The sequence below is a fragment of the Thunnus albacares genome, chromosome 14 (assembly GCF_914725855.1).
Source record: "Thunnus albacares chromosome 14, fThuAlb1.1, whole genome shotgun sequence".
Lineage (NCBI taxonomy): Eukaryota > Metazoa > Chordata > Actinopteri > Scombriformes > Scombridae > Thunnus > Thunnus albacares.
Genome location: NC_058119.1, coordinates 9371480 through 9391993, shown reverse-complemented (window position 1 = coordinate 9391993; position 20514 = coordinate 9371480). Strand labels below are relative to the sequence as shown.

At 38.7% G+C, this 20514-nt stretch overlaps 1 protein-coding gene across 12 annotated transcripts in view; it reads right to left on the bottom strand.

Moving 5' to 3' along the window:
- Positions 1-20514, bottom strand: part of lyst (lysosomal trafficking regulator) — a 61628-nt gene that overhangs the window by 36942 nt on the left and 4172 nt on the right. For 10 of the 12 annotated variants that reach the window (XM_044372343.1, XM_044372354.1, XM_044372346.1 and 7 more), the window contains 3 exons: positions 12214-12305; positions 5300-5498; positions 154-244 (listed from right to left, as the gene is read on the bottom strand). In XM_044372343.1, coding sequence (XP_044228278.1) covers positions 154-244; positions 5300-5498; positions 12214-12305 — 382 coding nt within the window. Of the gene's footprint in view, positions 1-153; positions 245-5299; positions 5499-12213; positions 12306-14806; positions 14897-18275; positions 18399-20514 lie in introns of those variants that run through there. The other 2 variants (XM_044372353.1, XM_044372352.1) reach the window with 2 other exon arrangements.

Here is a 20514-nt window from a genome sequence, read left to right as displayed (position 1 = left end):
ACTCATAAAATGAAGTATGTAAATTGCTATCATTAGTTACAGACCAGGAATAAGAAGTAGTCACATGCTATTACAGCTGGGCAGTGTGAGGCGTGTACTGTTAGCATTGACATGAATAAAATAAGTAATATAAAAGTATATGTGGGTACCAACCTGGGGCTTTTTCCTCCTGCACAGGGATCTTCCAGACCAGCGGTAGCAGAGACAACAGCAAAGTGAGCAGCTCCTCCCGGCAGGTCAACTCCTGAGAGTGCAACAAAACACACTGAGGTTACCTAGAAAGCTTTGGTCACACTTTGATGTCGCATCAAGACACTCCCACTCTTGTCCATACTCAATATCAATGTCCATTTGTGTCTCTTTCATCAAGAGGAAGTCAGTCACTTTAAAGATTCACTTTGGATCTATATTTCACTGTTTTCCGTCTGAGAGCGACTTAATTTGCAGTCAGTTAGCTAGTTAGTTAGTCTTCAGTGTAAGTGTGTCTGGGAGCAATGTAGCATCTACTTGACAGCCTTACTTCTGAGACCTTGAGGATCTCATGTCTATCCAGGGCATTCCTCACCGCAGAGAGAACCAACTCCTCCATGTGTTAATTAAAACAATCAACCTACTCCTTCATGTGTAAATTAAAAAGGATGAGCTTGTTGGTCAGAACAAGGAATATCTTCTTTTCACTGTTTTATACAGTGTGTATTATCAGTGTGCTTTACACTGAATTAATCAATTACATTTTGTGCGTCAGTTCTACTCCAGGATCATTTAGATATCTAAAATATTATGTTCAGTTACTTCTTGTTTATCTGAACCGCCATCATGGAAAATTTCAGATTTGTACCATTTTATTTTATGTTCTATTTACATCACTATAAAAATCCTGATTATGTTTAAAGTCTTACTAATGTAATGAATAAGCGTTATCCTTCTATTACTTACACTAAATTATAATGACATGGCCCTGAGTCATATAATAGAATCAGATCTAGAATCAGGGTGGGACTGGGTGGGAGTATTTAACAACACAGTAGAACAAACCCACTCAAAATACATTTTCTACCAAAATCTGAACACTAGATTTACAATTTGAAACCATGTTTTGTTAATAATAGATTATTTTATCCAATTTACAGAGGAATGTTTATAGAGTGTCTGGCCCTAATTGTGACTCCATCCAGACCACTGCTGACGCACACTGCTTGAGCTTGTGATAACAACCTTGCACATGAATGCATTAAAATTCTGTAATGAAAGCTCCCATTTTAAGAGAAAATACAATGAGTGTGTGTGAAATTAGCTGAGAGATATGAATAATACTCTGCCAGGGGGATGCTCAAACACAGGGTCACATTCATCACATTACAATATTTCATTCAATAAATAGTCAATAAAATAGTCAGACAATTATATAATTCTTTAAAGGGGGCTTGAACCATGCATGCTTTGGCACTGGTAGTACCAAAATACAATAGAAAACACCATGTTAAAAATCATTTTAACAAATTGTTAAACAACAGATAACACAAATTTATTTTTGGAATTTCTACCTTGCTGGCAAGCCTTCATTTTAGAGTGACATCACTGCCTACATAACAGGGTTGGTTGGTTGCGTTGGCGAGCGAAGACAGTTAAGCATTTCTGGGCTCTTATACGTATTTTTATTAATGTCTAGTTTCTATTCTGGTCTTTACTTTTATTTTTCTGTTATTTACTATGTGCTATAATTGTTACTAGTACTAGTTTTTAGGGACCGATTATCAACTGACTGTATCTAAAATATATGTTTAGCAAAAGGCAGAAGTTAGACTAGACTGAAATACTGAAAAATTGTCATATGAATGAATATATTATTTGGCCTACTGCCACTACTATTGGTTCATATTGTTGATTAATGAGTGTAATGGTCATGTCAGTGATGAATAAAAGCAGTGCAGTAGTGAGCAGGTGGAGCTGACACTGGCAAATCAAAAATGCTTATGTAGTTGTGAGCCAATTCCAGTGTGGTAAAAAAAATAACACAAACAAGTCAGGCCTCCAACGGTGTCCTGGATGGGCAGTCAGGCGATCAGCACTTGCACAATCATTTACTTTTGGAACAAAACTTTTTCAACCAAAATTATTGTGCCCTCTGGTGGTTTGGGATAGCTACAATATTTTTTAAAATGCGTGATGCCTTTTCGGCAGCTGGGCCACATGAAGGAAAAGCTAGCTATCCCACATGCTAAAAAACTTCATTGCAAGCATTGCAAGAGGAAGAAACAAGATGATGGTGAGGAAGATAATGGAAGTGGGGACAACGTCTAGGGATTATCTAACAATTGGAGTCAAAAGTCTGGAATGTGTGAAGTGTGAGCCTGACTGACCGCTATGGAAAACGTGGAGTCATGGCAAGAAATATTTCTTTAGAGGTTTGCATCAGCTGTGATGAGCTCCTCTGGCTGAGAGATCAACTAATGTATGGTTTGGAATGACATAAGTTTTAAGTGAATACTTTCAGGCCTGGACGTTTATAATGGTTGTGGTTCATTTTGGATTTCTGACAGTCATATATTGTTTTAGCTAAGCTCCCATCAGATAAATGATGTGCTGCAGAGATGCTATGGAAATCTTTAGTGTGTCTGCCTAAAAGATGTATTCAATCACTCTGCACCGCCACCGTCAGAATATTTTAGGCGGTCGATAGAGTACTTGTTATAGGCGGTGAAACTGAATGATGGAGCAACTTCAGCCTTTAGTCTGTTGGTTTGGAGAACCACTAGCTTGCCTGACTCAAAGATCTTCTCCTCTATGTTCACTGCAAACCCTGAAGTCCATGCCAATCGGAGGGCTCTCTCTCTTCAGTGCCACTAGCCAGTGTAGCAGTACTGTTTTCCATTTCAGTTGCAGTTTATGAAAATGGACTGTTCTGTCTTTGGCTTTAACCTGATGAAACTCATATGTATACAGTGGTGGCCTCCTTTTTGTTTTCTTCTGTCCTGTGGCTCCCCAGTCTATATCTTTCACTATCTTTACTGTTGTATATGTATAACTCAGCCAGTCCAACCAACCCTGTGATGTCACAGATTATCGTAAAGCAAGATGGTGGCACCCTTGCTACAAAAGATAACATGGTTTCTCTTTTCTTTTTATATGTTTATATTTGTCACGTTTGTTATATAATTGCTGATTAGCGTGGAAATCCATTTAGTAAATTATGTTAACTTCATTCACTGCTTTATATCTACTTTAAAAAGATACTGTTTGGCGTGAAAATGATTTACTGATCTTTCTGTAGCCTTCTAAGAACAGATCGGTATTTATATTATATCAAAAGGCATCCATTGCTGATGGATTCCTTGTCCAAATACTGTCCTTCTTTAATCAGTCCGCCTATATGGCCATGTCACACTGTAGCACATTTTGTGGTTATTTATCCTGTTTATTCACTTAAGTCACTGTTGCACTTTCTCTAAAGCTAATTTCACATGATCAGCATCAAAGCACTTAACACCTCATAAAACCATTATATTTTATGTACATTGACTTTCAGCTGTGACGCCATGTCTGACACAAGGAACTGCTGGAGAAAAACACAGAGCCGCAACACTCAGAGGTCATATTGTTTTCAACTTTTGCTTTGTTTGACACTAGTCTTTTAGAGCGCAATTGATTGTATATATATATATATATATAACTGTGGAAAGCCCCATAATTCACTGTGGATAAGAACATCTCCTAAATTGTTACTTGATCCAAAAACACTGGTCAACTCACAGCTGATCAATATATAAGCACACTTAGTACAGAGTAGCCTGGGCTCTGCTGGTGGAGTCTGCAGACCAGTACATCAATGTGTAAGCAGAGGAAACACTGGGCTCTGTCAGAGCCTGGTGCCAGTGAACAGAGCAAACAATGCATGCTTCTGTGAGGCCATTCCTATCATTTAACATGAGCCCCTAAATAGAGTGTTCACAACTCACTGTCACAGATAGGAGATGTTAAGAAATAGAGTGGCTGCCTTTGCCTTCATGATACAGTTTTCCCTCCAATACTGTGAAATCTATTTTGAAAGATAATATTACAGTCATACTCTGTGTATCATATAATTAAAATGCAATTAAAAAAATGCATTTGACAAGCCATTCTGAAAGTTATATGACAGTGCTATGCAAAAACCTTGTTTTTTGCTATGTCAAAATATTGTGAGCAGCAGCAGCAGAACAAAGAAACCGACTTCCTATAATCAGTCAGACAATCAAAGTGTGGGCACATATGCCAACAACACTGCCTCTGTGGTGTTATAATAATTGGGTTAAATGTTTAACAGTGTCTGGAAATCAAAATGTGCATTCATTATCTAATTTGTCAGTTCAGGTATAGTCATGGAAATGTGTAACCTACAGCTGAAATTAAATATCTTGAAATGCACAGTACGTTCTACTAAATGCTATTTAGTTTGTACATTAAATTATATAGAATCTTGTAATTACATAACATGGTTTTCACTGTTGAGTTTATTGCACTCTGGTTAATAAATACTTCTATAATCTTACTAGCTGATGTCTCCGATATTTGCATAACCTTTGTTACTTTTAATATGCGTTTTTATTATACTGTATCTCTACTACAAACACTGTCTGCAATTTCCTTTTAATAAAAATAGATCTGTTGCATCAGAAGTGGGGCTGGGCAATATATCAATATTTTATCATTATCGTGATTTGAGACTAGATATTGTCTTAGATTTTGGATATCATAATACAGTGATATGGTATAAGTGTGGTCTTTTCCTGGTTTTAAAGGCTTCATTACAGTAAGGTGATGTTATTTTCTGAACTTACCAGACTGTTCTAGCTGTTTTATATTATTTGCCTTTACCCACTTAGTCATTATATCCACATTACTGATGATTATTTTCAAAAACCTCATTGTGTGAATATTTTGCAAAAGCACCAATAGTCATCCCTACAATACTGTGGCAGTATCGATATCGAGGTATTTGGTCAAAAATATTGTGATATTTGATTTTATTCATATCACCCAGCCCTAATCAGAAGTTATATAGGCTCATGTGCATGTCATGCTCACATTGAACAGCTGTATAATAGTAAAATAATGAGGCAGAATATGAAACTAAAACCAGTGGCCTAACGCTTAATGTGAATATTACTGAAGTCAGCTACAGTATTAGTATTTACGTTCATTTGTGACAATAGCTGTTGCTGAAATGTTGTTTTGATTGATGATATGAAAACCTGCATACTTTCACTCAACTGATCAATATTTTTCATTACGATTAAACTGTGGCATTGAACATCCTCACCTGGTCAATGATGGAGTCCAGCGTGCTGAGCAACAGGAAGCCTCGTCCCCTGACCAAGTACTCTCCCAGTGCAACCATGTGACTCTCCTCCTCATCCTCCTCCCGTGCCTCCGCTCTCTGAGCCACCGCGCTGCATAGTTGATGTACATCAGTCAGGAACTCCCTTGCCAGTGTGTTACTGGCCCCACTCATGTCTGAGCTACAACAGAAGAGATAAAACATTAGAAGGCTGTAGCTCAATCTGCTACACTTCTGTGACTTAAAATACATGGTAGGATTATGAAGTTGTCTTTTGAAAAACAAACAAATATTTTATGATTCCTGGGTAGTTACATGACTTTATTAAACTGTCTTCACAGATTTAAATGGCAGTAACTGTAGTCTTCATCTCACAGACACACTGCATATCTTAAGAGTGGAAATATCAGGAGTCATATTCACAAACTTTCTGAGAATACTCTCAGAGAGCTCCTAACTTAGCCTAAATATTTCTAACAAGGAGTCCTAGCTTAGGAGGGATTCAAAATTCTCAGAGCAACTCGGAGCAAGGAAGGGACAGAAACCTTTACCTTAGTGAGGAAGTGTGGTTGACCCTGTTGCTACGTATGACTCATTTGTTAAAAAGGTGTGATTGATTGGTCAAAAAAAAAAAAAAAAAAAAGAAGAGAAATAAAAATGCACTCTTCGTGATGATGGGCATAGAGTGGACAGTGAAACTGACGGGCCTAATCATAGACTTTAGTCTCTATTAAGACATGGTGTAATTATAAATATTATTTTATTTAATGAATATCTCTGTTGAATAAATTGTGAATCATACTTTAAAAGTAGTCTATGAAATGTTTGAAAACAGGCCTACTTGTGCAGTAGCCTGTTCACATGCTGATAGTTGTTATATTTATTTGCTTACATTTATTTACCATGCCTGTTATTTTAATACTTAATCTATTTGATATTAACGGCTCAGCTTTCATCAATTTCTGTGATTGCTGGCCAATCTATATAAGTAGCAGCGTTGGATAGCATGTATGTCTTTTTTTTCCAGCTGCCGGCAAATTCCAATTTTTTCCAGTTGCCAAATATCTTAGTGTTGTGATCACTTTCATTTCTGGTGTTATAGTGTTATTGCGTTGGGTGGGAGACGTGAGCGCATCTCTAATGAGATCGACCATAAACATTATCCCTGCGCGATCTAATCTGTAGCGTTTCATTAACTCACTGAATATTTCTCCTACCTCTTTGTCTTTCCGCCATTTTCTCCTCTGCTTAAAAACTCTTGAGCCTCTTAAAAGTCCTCCACCCTACTCTTAACAGTTCTCCACCTCAGGAGCTCTCTTAAGGGCTAAGATGTTTTGTGAATAACTTTTATCTTTACCAGGGGAAAAGGGGAAATCCTTAAAAAATGTCATAATTCTAAGAAATTTCTTAAAATTTGTTTTTAGTACTTTGTACTAGGAAGCTTTATGAATACAGCCCCAGATATGCACACATCACACTAGTGTTTTGCCTATCCAGTTTTAATGTCCACTTGGTTTTAAAAAACAACAAAAACTATCGCCACTGTACTGTATGTTAAAATGACAGTGGAAACCGTCAGGACACAACTTACTTACTTTTACAAAAACTACAGTTTAGTGATGATCATGCATAATATCTGTTTCATATGGCAACTGCAATTGAACTAATGTGACAAAACAGCAGTTTATTCACACTTACACATTCTGTTAGGGTCCATGTAACGGACATTTCATAGACTTAGACACAAGTACAGTAAGACTCCTTCAAAAAGTCAAAGCCAATTGCACAGTGAATTGGTCCAGTCATACATGTTGTAGTCATAAAATCTGGATTCATGCTTGAAGGTAAGAGCGCCTCCAAGCAAGTATGCTTCTGTTTCCCAACAACCACGTGTTCCTCTAAATGTGACTGACAAGAAACTGTAGGTCTCAACGTAAGACACACACTGCTAACACCTCAATCCCTTCACCGTTAGAGATACACACCCCCTTAACAAGACATCCCAAATACACAGTACAATGTGAATTTACCAACATGTATTCAAGACCTGCCCTCAACACTGATCCATATCTAATTCCTTCAAACAGTTACCTCTCTTACCATTTAGCTGCTGCTCTAATCCAGACTCGTATAGTCCTAATAAGAAACAGAGAGTTGCAGTGATCTACATCAAGAATCTAATTTCAAAAGCACAAAACCTAATTTCTGACAACAGCCTCTTTAACATGAACATAGTGTAGGTATCATCATCTTACCAAATGTTACTAGGCCAAACAGTTTCCTACCAGTCATCTTGTGTATGCTCCAAGCTTGACTGCAGCTTTGCTGGCTGTATCTGCATACCTCCTCACACGACTGCTGACTGAATTTTCTGTTCTGCAGCACAAATTCCATTAAATTGGAATTTCAAATGGAAGCTTTCCAGATTTGCAGCAGATCAGCGTATCACATGAAAGCATGTGATGTCACATGGCGAGGGGACTGGCCTTGGGAATACTGACGAGCCCCCAATGCCCTGTAGAAGACCTCTGTAATCAACCATTACTCACAGTAACTGTCTTTGTATTCTCCACTACAACAACCGTGTTTAGATATTTTTTTTTTTAAATGCACAGAAAAGCCGAATAGAAAACTAGAAAAAAGAGCCAAGTGTTAAACTTGATAAAGCATAAAGTGCTCTATCCTACACAAACATGCTGGGTGTTTTGTATCATCTTCAGTCTCAACATCTCCTCCGTGGCTTCATCTTTACAAAAACATGTTATATGGCCAGGAATTTCAAACCTGCAGTGATTTATCTAAATTCTATTTTATCATTTCTAATTCTGTTCTTGGCCCATATCAAGATTGCAGGGTTTCAAAAATTGGTGAATATATCAGCAGCACTAACAACATGAAGAGGTTTCCTAAACAAAACAAACAAAAAAAAAAAGACAAACAAACAAACAAAAATTGGCCAAACACATTACCTAAAATGGTTTCCACTGTTTTCAAGAGCTCATTTTCCATATCACATTTCACATATCCACTGCAATAAGGCCTGAATTCTACTTTTATTAAGGAATCACTGAACAGTTTCTGCACCATAGGAACATGGGAAGTGATTTGTCCTACATGGGGGTTACCGCTTCTGGTTCCAACACTAATGAAAGCAAGCAACAAAGAATAGTTATGCACTGAAAATAGCCTTGAGAGATAAGGAAGTGGTCATTTTCTCAAGCATTACTGAAAAGAAGTTGAAGTTGCTGGAGGAAGGAGAAGGATGCGGCTCTAACAAAATAATCACAGTACTTGTGGAATCATCTGAGCTTGCATAGCCCCTACATGTAAAGGCGTACAAACAGTGTACCCCGTTACATACCTATGAACATACAGTATTATAAGGCACCTACAGCTAAGGGACCAAAACTCTTCAATACAGAATGTAACTCAAGCTTTATTACTTTCTCTCTGTGGAGATCTAAAAACAGCCATAGTTAAATTAACGCACTGGTACCTCTGAGACCGACCAAAGACACCTTGCATATTATGGATGTGGTGCAAACCCTGAGACTAAAAAAGTCTAGAAAACTGTTGTTGCAAATTAATTATTCCAAGCAAATTTTAATTGAAACAAAACAAAAATAGTTCCTAGTAGTAGTAGATATTAAGGTTTCAGGTTTACATGTGAAAATGATTATGTCTGAAGTGAAACAATGGTGTACAGTTCACTGAATTGATGATAACTTTTACTATTTAATTTCAATACTGCAAAAATAGCTGGATTAGCCAAATGTTTGGTTAATAAAAGTTAACCAGTATTTAATAAGTTAACAAAGTATTTAATGAATAAATGCAACCTCTGTTAAAGTTCAAGCTCACAATGTTAATTCAGCGTCTGGGAGAAACATGTCTGTCCACTGAATGAAGCTTATTTAGGCCACAGGTCCCCCTCCAACAGACCAGACGCACATCTAAGAGGCTTTGACATGCTATCAGCAAGTCAGACCGCATTGTTACTCAAACTGGCACAAGATCACAATTCTTTTTAATCTCTCAAATGTAAACTGTATATACACATTTTGGTGAACTGTATTGTAATTGGGGTGATGGGAATACTGCAGGGGAACACGATTAAGTTAAAATTAAAGACAAGGAAAATCAACTCTGCGAATCAATGAACAGGTGACAATGTGACCTTGCCATGCTTTAATTTACATTACAATGCCTGTAAATATAAATAAGGGTTGACTTATGGTATTAAACATGTAGTAGTTGCTGTAATTTATAATAAAGCTAGTATGTGTATTGTCCAAAGGTACAAGTACAAGTCTGAATTAAAATGTAAGCTTTGATCTAAATGCAAATTTTACACCCTCATCTGGAACGACTACAACACTCAATATGCTCAAGGTTGGGAGAAATGTATTATGCTTTCAGGTTAGATACAATGCCTTGGCATATTAACAGTCGAGACTTGTGTTTCCCCAAAATAAAAAAATGTCAAGAGAGGTCAAATCAATAAAAAACTACCCCATAATGTTCAAAACACATTTTTATGAAATATTAATAGCATTATTCTACTACTACTATTCTAAATTTTAGTTATATTATCATTACTACAAGATGGTGATTAGAGACTTAGTAAACAGAGATAATGGTTTCTATTATCCCTCTAAAGAAAGGCAATTCTCTCCTGCAGAATTCAAATTTTGTGTTTCCCCTTTGGCCAATTATTGTGATGTTGTTCACCCAGAACCGAGTTATTTAAACAGTACAAGCTTTATTCAGTTCTGCCCCTTTCTGTGCAGGGAAAAGTAAGAAAATATCAGTTTAATTTTGACATTCACTCTCATATCTGTCGGTTTAATGTTTCAGTTATGTGAGCTGATTTAACAAAGGAGATTTAACGTGTTAATTAGTGAGCAATAAAAGGTGCTGGTGGGTGGATTTTGTCGCCTTTAGAGCGTTATTATGGATCCCAATGCTTTTCTTGGCAAGACACGCCCTGCATAGCATTCAAGCGCTAAGATCGGCCAGGAGTCCACGCTCGCACTGCTATTCTGCTATTTCCTAACTGTAATGGGAAACGTTAATTCTGAAGGACTATGAGATAACAGTTTGAGTCAAGCATGGAGGCTGTATTATGTGTAGCTTGGAAAATAACGATATGGGGCACTGAATTTGATGAATTTACTGTTTATCTGACCACAAATGAGACAATAATTAGCACGACACACCAACTCTCTCTGTCATTTGCTCTCTTCTTTACCGTCTCCTCCTGCTGGAGATAAATTAACAGAGAGCAGCTGTTGGTTATTTTAGAGGCAAGGCAGCCGGCCATTGATGCCTCCATTGCTTCTCTGATTGTATCTCCAGATGAAGCCCTTACACCAGATGCCCGCTGTCCACGCCTGCAGTGTAGAATCACTGATCCTTACTAAGAGCTATGATGTAGTAGCTTGTATGGGGCATATTGGAAACTGTCTTTCCCACCTTGTTCTAGCTCTATCCCAGACTCTCCAGACTGCTGGAGTTGATGCCTCAACAGAGAGCCTGAGGGCTGCTTCACTCCAGGCATTTGCTTTCATGACCAGAGAGCTTGGCAGACTGATGTTCATTTAGACCTTGACCCAGTGCCAAGTGTGGCTGCAACTGGGGCATGATGAATACAGATTCCTTTTGACCTTGTTAGTATGGGTCATCCAGGTATTGCATACCGTCTCTGGCGGTCAAGAAGAATGAAATAGAACGAGAGTTATGGATGTAACTAAAGGTCATACGAATTCTGAATAACCGCCAGAGTTCATTGTCACTGGGGGTCTTGACAAGAAGATTCTGTAGGAGACGACTGCTGGATGTCAGGCCCCTTTATCATGTTGCTTGCGTCATCCAGGTCACAAATGTGACTTTGTTGATATTATGTCTCGACCTTCTGCGCACAAGCACGATGCATATCCATGTATTACGAATCATCTCTGGTGGTCATCCAGAATTCATAGAACCTTAGTTACATTTGCAACTCTCATTTTCTCATCTCACTCTCCACCAGATAATGAATAAGTATATTTCACAAAATGTCTAAGTATTCCTTTAAGGCTTCTTCACCTTCAGGCTAACACTGCATAAGTAATTAACAAACCAACAATTTAAAATAAACTACTACTACAACATCATAAATTTGCTAATCTTATACACTAACAGTAAACTAAAAGATGAGTAATAAAACATAGAGAGTAATTCAATGAGCATTTTGTGACAATTGCATATAAAAGCCCCCCCCCAAAAAAAGAGAAAAAAAACCGAACATTTCACAGTTGATCTCACAGAGAAACAAAACATTAAACTGCCGTAAGCTTGTCTTTAAACAAGGACATTATTTCAGGCATTTCAACCAATACCCCCATTCAACAAATCACTTTTCAGCTGAGGGAACACATGGCTCACAAATGCTAATGCACACACTTAATTCCAGGTAGTGCGTGTGTGTGACTTATTTACAGCAAACAGAATACAAACAAGAGGCCCTTGAGGTGCCTAATGTCCCACAATTTTCCTCATCAATATGCAAATCTCTGCAGCAAAGTACTCCAATAGCTAATGCACTGTGATAACTGTACACAGTGTCTGGAACCTCTACTACAGTTACTTTTTTTCAGTTAAGATCAAAGAAAAGATAGCTGCAGGTGTGTTTGCAGTTATTGCACTCAGTCCATGTCACGAGTGGCATTATTTATCATTTACAGAATCACAACTTTGAATATTGAACATTTTTAGTAATATTATTATTATTATTATTATATCTTCAAGGCTGCTGTATTAGAGTCCATTATATACAGTAGCAAGGTGTTACCCACCCATAGTGAGACAAAACCTCCATTATGCTACATTTAAGAAGTTAAAATAATAATACGTACCAGAATTTCAGTGCATCTTTGGTGCTGTGGTTGGGGTGATGCTGCACATAGTGGAAGAGACAAAGGAAATTCTCTAGACTCTGAAGGCTGACCTGATGAGAGACACAGATAAGACACAAGAGAAGCAACATGAATCAAACACAGATTATTACTTGCAGTCACATGAAGACAAACTGAAAGGAAAAATGCATTACATGAAAAAATATTACCCCTTCTACGCATTAGGGCATGACTGTCAATGATTTTATGATATGTAACTGTTATACACAATGGTAAAGTCCATTTGTTTGTGATGAAACATAAACTTATCCTGTTATATGGAACTATTACTCCAACCTTTATTCAGGTCAGCACTGCATCTCATCAGGTGAGGAAATAATGACCACATAAAGATTAACTCAGCTTTATCACAGTGCGGTCAGAGTCTGACCACAGAGCGGGACACTCTCACCACCAGAGTTGCCACCACAAGTGGGACTTTCTTAATAGTGAGACTAGCCACCTGACCGCTTTTAACTGTATTACTGGTTTCAGGGTAGTGTGTTAATACCTTCCTGTGATCTTCTAAGCCAGCATCCCTGTGGTCCCTCACACCACACAGGAGCTAGCTTTACGCCTCTGCTAATCTGACACCACTGACTGCATTCATTAATGCAACACTGATCCCTGACTGATGTGGCTGCGCTAAGTGTCTGGGTCACAAAGCCACAGAATAGACACTATGCAGTACCAATCACATTACACACAGTCTGACCTATGCTGGCACTAAACTTACTGACAGATTGAAAAAAAAACAATCAACACATATGATTCACTGATATTAGAAGGCTTTACCACTTTTTATTATAAAGAGATTCTAACAGCCGTGTGGTCTGTGGGTTTGCTATAAAGTGGCAAGCTTGTGAGATTAGTCAACAGTCGAGTCTTTTCAATTAGCAACAGATACCAATACAGGTTTTTGAAAACCAAAGTTAGTGATAACAGGGAATATATCTGACATATATCAGTTATCAAACATTTCTTTTTTGACATTATGATTAATAAAATGCCCCAATGTCTTCAATGTTCCTTGAAGCTACTATAAGGCAATACACCAAGGCAAAATGTCCCTTTTTCATTCAAAATGTTTTAACCTGAATTACAAACTTACAACAAGATGAAAATTGTCAAGACTATTCTTGAACCTGTCAAAATGAAACACAATCACACCTCTTCAATAATGATCAAATGTAAGCTAAACTCTAAGCTAAAGCTATTTGGTAAAATAAAATGGGATTTGGCAAATAAATGTGACCTCAATGATTATTGACACTATCGAAAAATACAGTATATCCCATCTTGTGCCCAACACATTTCTAAATAAGGTTCGCTTAAAGCTACCCTGTGGAGGTTTTCGACCATTAGTTTTAGTTTACTATGGAGCAATTCTTTTACAAATCCCTATTTTGTTTATATGATATGTGTAAACAGGGATGCATGCGCAAAAGCATGCAGGTGATGCAATACATACCCTTGACGATTGTTTCATGCTATTCTACTGACTGACAGTTGGTGGCAGCAACATGAAAAAAGGAGAAGCAATGAGCCAGCAAAGGTGGTGAAGAAGAAAACTGCTAGCAAGTAAACACGGGCAGTAAACAATGCAGGATTTAAAATATTTTTAAAATCTGCTTTACAAATGTTTCATGAGGAGGGAGATTCATTCAACATGTTTGTTAAACCTCGAGGAAACACACAATGCATTTTGGTGAGAAATACTGAATACAAACAGAACTCCACAGGGCACCTTTAATTCACCTTTCCCTTGAAGGAAATATATATCAACCAACACTGGCACTGACCTTATTATGATGGGTTTTTTTTAATATAAATGTACAGTTTGCAAACTCAGGTTCTCCACAAAATAGAAAACTGGTAGTATCACTCCATAGAAATTTGGATATAGTGATATCTTTGTGCAGGCAGGTTATGTCACAGTGACACCACAGCAAATCATTTAGTGACATGGACATGGATTTCTGCAAGGGCTCAAAATGGAAGCCATTACCATTACATATGTAAGAGCAGAAAGTGACAAAAACAGAAAGCGAGTGATGTAAAGCAGCCCTTTAAAGAGAATATGGCATAATTTATAGTTATAGTGTGTTTACTATTTTCTGTGTCTAGTTTAAATGTCTTAAAACAGCTAAATCAGCTATGCATGTCTGTGAAACAGATTTTCTCACTCTCCGTGACTAAAACACAAGAGGGAAACATTCAAATCAGTTATTCAGGTGCCTGCAGTTTTGTCACACCTCGACTTTTGCTGCTAACCGTCACAGTGAGTACACCAGCCGAGGCTAAAGTTATGGCAAACACCAGCTCTGTTGTACATTTGTGTTGTGAGTCAACTTCCTTCCTGTGTCACACTGTAAAGCAAGTCTTGTTTTCACATGATTAACTTTGTTAACACTATGACTGGAATTAAAATAGATCTGTTTGCATGACTGATTGTTACAAGTTTGTCACAAGCTAAAAGATGCGCATGTTTAATGTGCAGCGTCCTAGAGTCTTAGGTGCCAGGTGATGAAGATGCAGAGTTGACCACACTCACCGGGGTCAGAGAGGGCCAGGGAGGGTGAGACTTCAACGGCTGAGGCAACAACCCACCCAAGCACTGAGTGGGTGGGTGGGTAGGTGAGAGGGAGGGGGGGGGTGGGGGGGGGTCACTGCACGCCAGGGGGCTGGACAACATCACACACAGGAGGAGGGAAGAGAAAGAAAGGCATGGATCATGAGAGAGACAGGAGAGGACAAGGGCAAAACATGAAGGCAGACAAGAACAAAAAAAGATGAAAGAAATAAATGCAGCAACAGATGAAAGCAAAGATAAACAGGAAAGGGGGTGACTAGCCGGAAATAAAGGCTTCAAAGTTGCCAGAACTGTTATTAGTTTAATAAATAAACCCTGGAGCTAAGCTGGAGTTTTGCATTCAGTCTATTAAAATTAATCTCCCAAAATGAGTATCTAAAATGACTTGGTTTGTCCTTGTGTTGTCAGTGTACCTGCTGTGGCTGTATTCCTCTTATGGGAAAAGGAAACTGAGAGTGGTTCATGATAACACTAATTTCCCAGCAATGGGGTTGTTTTTTCCTCTGAGGCTCTAATCCAATATTACAATGCACTCAGCACAAACCAGTCGGGGTGATTTGATAATGGAGAGACTGCCAATACTGATTAATACAGCTTGGGAGGGAAATCAACGGTTCACAAAACTCAAGAGGAAACACTTTGTAAACAAAAAGAAAGCTTTGACCTTTCCTCTGTGGTGATCTTTATTTTTTCATATTGCTCACTCTCATATCGAGCCCTTTGTTTTTTTTTTTTAAAGCTATTTCACGATTTGCTGACATAACCTGTTTAACATAATTTAACCGAATTTGGATGATAATGTGAGTCTATTCAACAACCTCGCTTGCTGTGCCGGTTTATCCGCTGCAAAGAGAAATTAACCTGCTACATGATGATAAGAAAGACACAAACAACACAGATTCACTTCAGACTTGGGTGAAAATATACTGCTGCTTTTAATAATACTTAACAAAATACTCTTTTTCTTGCCTGGTTCAGAATAAATAGAGGTCAGGTTCAGCTGCAACCTGGAGCTGCCACTTGCTAAAGATATTAGCTCGTACTTCTGTTAGTATATCTAAGTCTCTATATCATTTTCCTTGGTGAAGCTGCCGTAATTGCTCAGACACGGTTGCTGTGACCTGTGTTTTTTTTTTTTTTTTTTTTTTTTTTTTACAATGCTTTTATCCAACATGGCGATCATGGGAGGCCTAGTCATGGGAGTCTAATGGCTGAGTCACCCACGCTGGTACAGACTTTCCTCTCAAGCTTGCTTTGGATAATTGGGTAGACTACAACTTGGCAGAGGCAGTGAAAGCGATGTGATCCTATCCTCGTGAGAGAGAGAGAGAGAGAGAGAGAGAGGACGTGGGGCGTTGGTTATGCAATGTTTTTTTCCGGTTTGAGATCCCTGCTGATCTAATTTGACATTTGGGTGATGATGAGCGTCATGAGGAGCCCCTAACGTTCTGCATTTCCTCACAAACTACGAGTCAGAGAGCAGAGCCGTTTCACACAACACTACAGATAACTTTTTTTTTCTCCCCTCCTCATTAAGACAAACCACAAAATGTCAAGAGGATACCATCAAAAAGCATGCTTGTGTTTTTGTCAGTGTCAGTCTGTACCGTCACAAGCAGTGACCTTTATTCAAGCTTAGCCACTGTGCAGGAAATGAAAATGTGTCACTCTTGGCTTCACTGTTTTCATTACGAGTAGATAGCGTGCAAGCTGCTGTTGGTGAATATGACAGTCCAAACAGCATGCTCTGTCCTTTTTTCCCCCCAGTGGACTGGAGAGTCTGTGTTTTTGAGGGAGAGAACTGACTAAATAACATGCCACTGGGTGGAAAAAGCTGAGACGCAGCAACGGCTGGAGTCTGACTCAACCCAGAACCAGAGAGATGAATTATTCATCCATTCAGCCAATCGTTTGGAACGGCCCTGAGACCAGAGCGAGTAGGAGTTAGGTTGAAACTAAAGGGGAGGAACAACAAATGCAGATGTGAAACATGTCCTGTGGTCAACCAGCAAGCCTTAGAAAGTGACTTCACAAGATTGATAAACAACATCATTCAGACATCCTAGAAGTCATGAAAGTCACACTGTATACAATTAAAATGTGATCAACAACCTTTGGTTAAAGTAGTGTGATGATCACAAGACATCATGGTCAGAGCCTGACTGCATGCTCTTTATGTTTGGACTGTAGCGCTTGACTTTCATTCAAAGTGCAATGTCCTTAGTCATGGTGAATTCACTAAAAAGTGCTGATTTTATTAACAGCCAATTACCGTGGCAGACATGAAACAGATTCACTGCACTAATGTGTTGCCAGATATGCTGTAATATTAGTAAGCCTGCAATTTCTATTTTGACTTTTACAAAAGTCTTGTAAGGACAGAAATATATCAGTGTGATTCTAACACAGTGGGTAGATTGGTTTTGAAAGAAGAGCTCCCCCATCACTTGAGGTGAGGCGTTACAAAGTGTGGAAACATGACGGCTGACAAATCTCCAGTCCAAACAGTTTTTCAGTTTCAAGTTACTCCGGAAATTACTTATCTGAAAGAGTCTCATGAGTCTTCAAAAATGCAACTAAGTTATCATTCGCATTGTCTAAGACAGATCATATCCTGTACGTTCATTGTTTTGCTGCCTTTAAAGGCTACACATAATAAAACAAGTAACATATTAGAAAAATCATGCACTAACAAATAAATCAGAGTGAAACTAACATATTACTTTGCACATACAGGCCTGATATTGGCCAGTCAGTCTCATCCACCCTCAAAATAAAAAGGAAAACATATTAGGAATATTTTTTCCGCTCTACTAGACTGCTGTATGAAAATTATACAAGACCAGTTAATGTAGCAATTACTTTTATACACTTTCGGTGATCTTAGTAGCTCAGATGTGGAATATGATCCATTTTCATTATAGTTAATTGCTTTGGATAGCTGGAGCTACATATTACAGCTGACCTTAATGCCAGACAAACTACATAGCATAATGTCTTTAATGACACCGTGCAGCCTTTTATCAAAATATTACAGACATACAGACATCTCTTATATTGTTCAGTCCCGACAAGCCAAATAATAAACTTTGAGGATGAAGGTGAACCCGCACTAATGTTCTCATTCCCTCCTTTGCCCGACAAGTTTAATCTTCTTTAGACAAGGATTCAGGGGCTTTACCACAGAAGGAATGTAAAGCACAGAACTGAGCTTAGAAAGCTAATGACAAGTAACGTAGGAGGAATATGTGAACAGCGTTGTCCCATTTCAGAAAATCACTATATTTAATCAGCTCTTACACACACACACACATATCCGTTGTTAGAGATTAGGTGACGAAGTGCAGACAATGAACATTTACATTTTAGCCCATCACGATAACAACGGTCAAAAACATGACTGATGTTAGACCAACAGAACAATACTTACAAGATAAACCCGATCACCCCACAGGAAAATGCCAACCGCAACCTCAGGTCATCTTGTGTCATCCATTTCCATGCAAAAAGCTAAATTCAATCAGAGTTAACATTAGTCCAAGACTGTTACTGGCTGAATTTAAAGTCATTTAAGAGCGAGGCAGAGCCAGCACAGATCAAATGGTTGGAGCCGCTGGGTACCAGAAGACAAAAAAAAAGTGAAGTGTTTCAAACACCTCGCTTTGGTGTTTTGAAACATCCTGTTGGCTCATAATGAAACTGAACAATCCACAAGCAACATAAACCTGGTCTCCTGCTTGGTTTCTGGCCAGGTAGCCATTCAACTAAAATGACTCCGCTAATCAAGATTCAGAGAGACTGGGCAGAGTGGAAAGCGTCCCCACAAACACTTCTCATTCAAGTATGCCTGAGGCAAATTATCTTTGCAGCAGGACGCACTAATATGGTGGTTTTGGCTGCATATAAAGGAGGATTCTGAAGAATGAAAAGAAAGGCTCAAAGCCAGTAATCCTGTTATTCTATGGCTGAAATAACAGTATGCTGCTTTCTTGTAAATGCTAGAAATTACATATACAAAATGATTTTTAGGTAATGCTGTTATGTGGGAGAATGGATGCAATAGGTGGGAAACTAATCCACAACCATGGAACCAGCGCTCTCCTTCAGGTCCACCTAACATCCCTTTTTAGACTGTTTCTATTGACCCAAAAAATATTACAGGCTTTAAAAAAAAAAACACATAGAATATTTTTATGGTGTTTCTATTTACTCAGCAAAACAGCTACTGAGAGCGGGAAACAGAAAAGAGGAAGACTACAGTCAAACATCAGGTCAGGGTTAACCAAGCCAATGAACCATCAAGGCATCCCAGAACACTTACTGACCTTGGTCATTATGCTGCGGATAAGTGACTGAAATACCAGCAAGAAATTTAATCCTGCTAAAAATGAAGATGCAAAGAATAAAAGATGAGGAGGGCAGAGAAAAAGAGCTTGCTACTTTATTGATTACTGCAGGAGCAAGTGTCTTTTGCCTTCTACCCTTAACAGTAAAGTGTGATCACAGGATTGGCTGCTGAACAGCAGGACAGAGTCTTAAAACAAGGACAGTTCCAAAGAGCGCTTTATGTTTACCTGAATACTGACTGCAATGACTGAGGGACGGCACTTTAGGCAACATGGTAGGAAGTTACAGCAGACACTGATGCGATTGGCAGAATGAAATGGAGCAAAATATTGTGTGCAAACTGTATTCATGTGAGTGCTACAGCCTGTCACTGTGTGTCCACGGATTTCAGCTGTGCTCACTTCAACATCTCTCTACATCTCTCTCACACACACACACACACACAAAAATACACAGGACTTTGATCACTGCCAAGTTGACAAGCGGAGGATCAAACATGGTCGTCCCGAGAGAGTCGTCACAGCGAAAAATGACATTAAAAAGTTACCATTAATAGAAAGCCAGAGCCTCCTTAGTGCCGTCCAAGTGTTTTTCAAGTGTATTACTATGACAACTGAGAACAAGCCAGCACCACTTCTCCAGCTGATATCCTAATGCACACCAACATGATTAACAAAGCGACGAAGCATAACACACCATCAAAGACATGATGACTATAGCGGAAGGAAGTCATTATTTCCCAGAAAGGAAAAACCCCCACAGGCTAACTCAACTCTCATTAGCTTTAAAAATGATAGCAGGTCTTTCTTCAAAGGACGACTCGCACATTATAAATCAGAAATAATAGACTAACATAATGGCTAAATCTGCTCATCTGTGCCCTGAAGTCTGATCCTAATCCAAGTCTCGTGAAATGGCTGCAGCTGGTTGTCTGACCGGGAAGGGGGTGGGGGGGGGGGGGGCGTGGGGGTGGGGGGTGGCCTAACAGAGTTGTCAGAACCACAGCCACTCACTGCCTACACAGGAATGAAAGTGCACTTGCGCAACACTTGTAATGAACAATCTGTGGTTCACACCTGCCTCTACCTCTGTGCTGTGACTCACCGGTGGTCCGTCGTCTCCTGTTTGTGATGTACAGTCAGTTAAATTTATGGTTACAAAAATGGTGCTTGGGGACGCTGAAGAGGCACATCCCGTGCTAAACGGAAAATCATTTTCTTTCAGTGTTATTTTTACTTCTCAGTGTTACCACAATGACAGAGTGACAAGAACTGAATGACTCTTGAAAGAACTGAATGACTCTTGACTTGACATGACTTGAG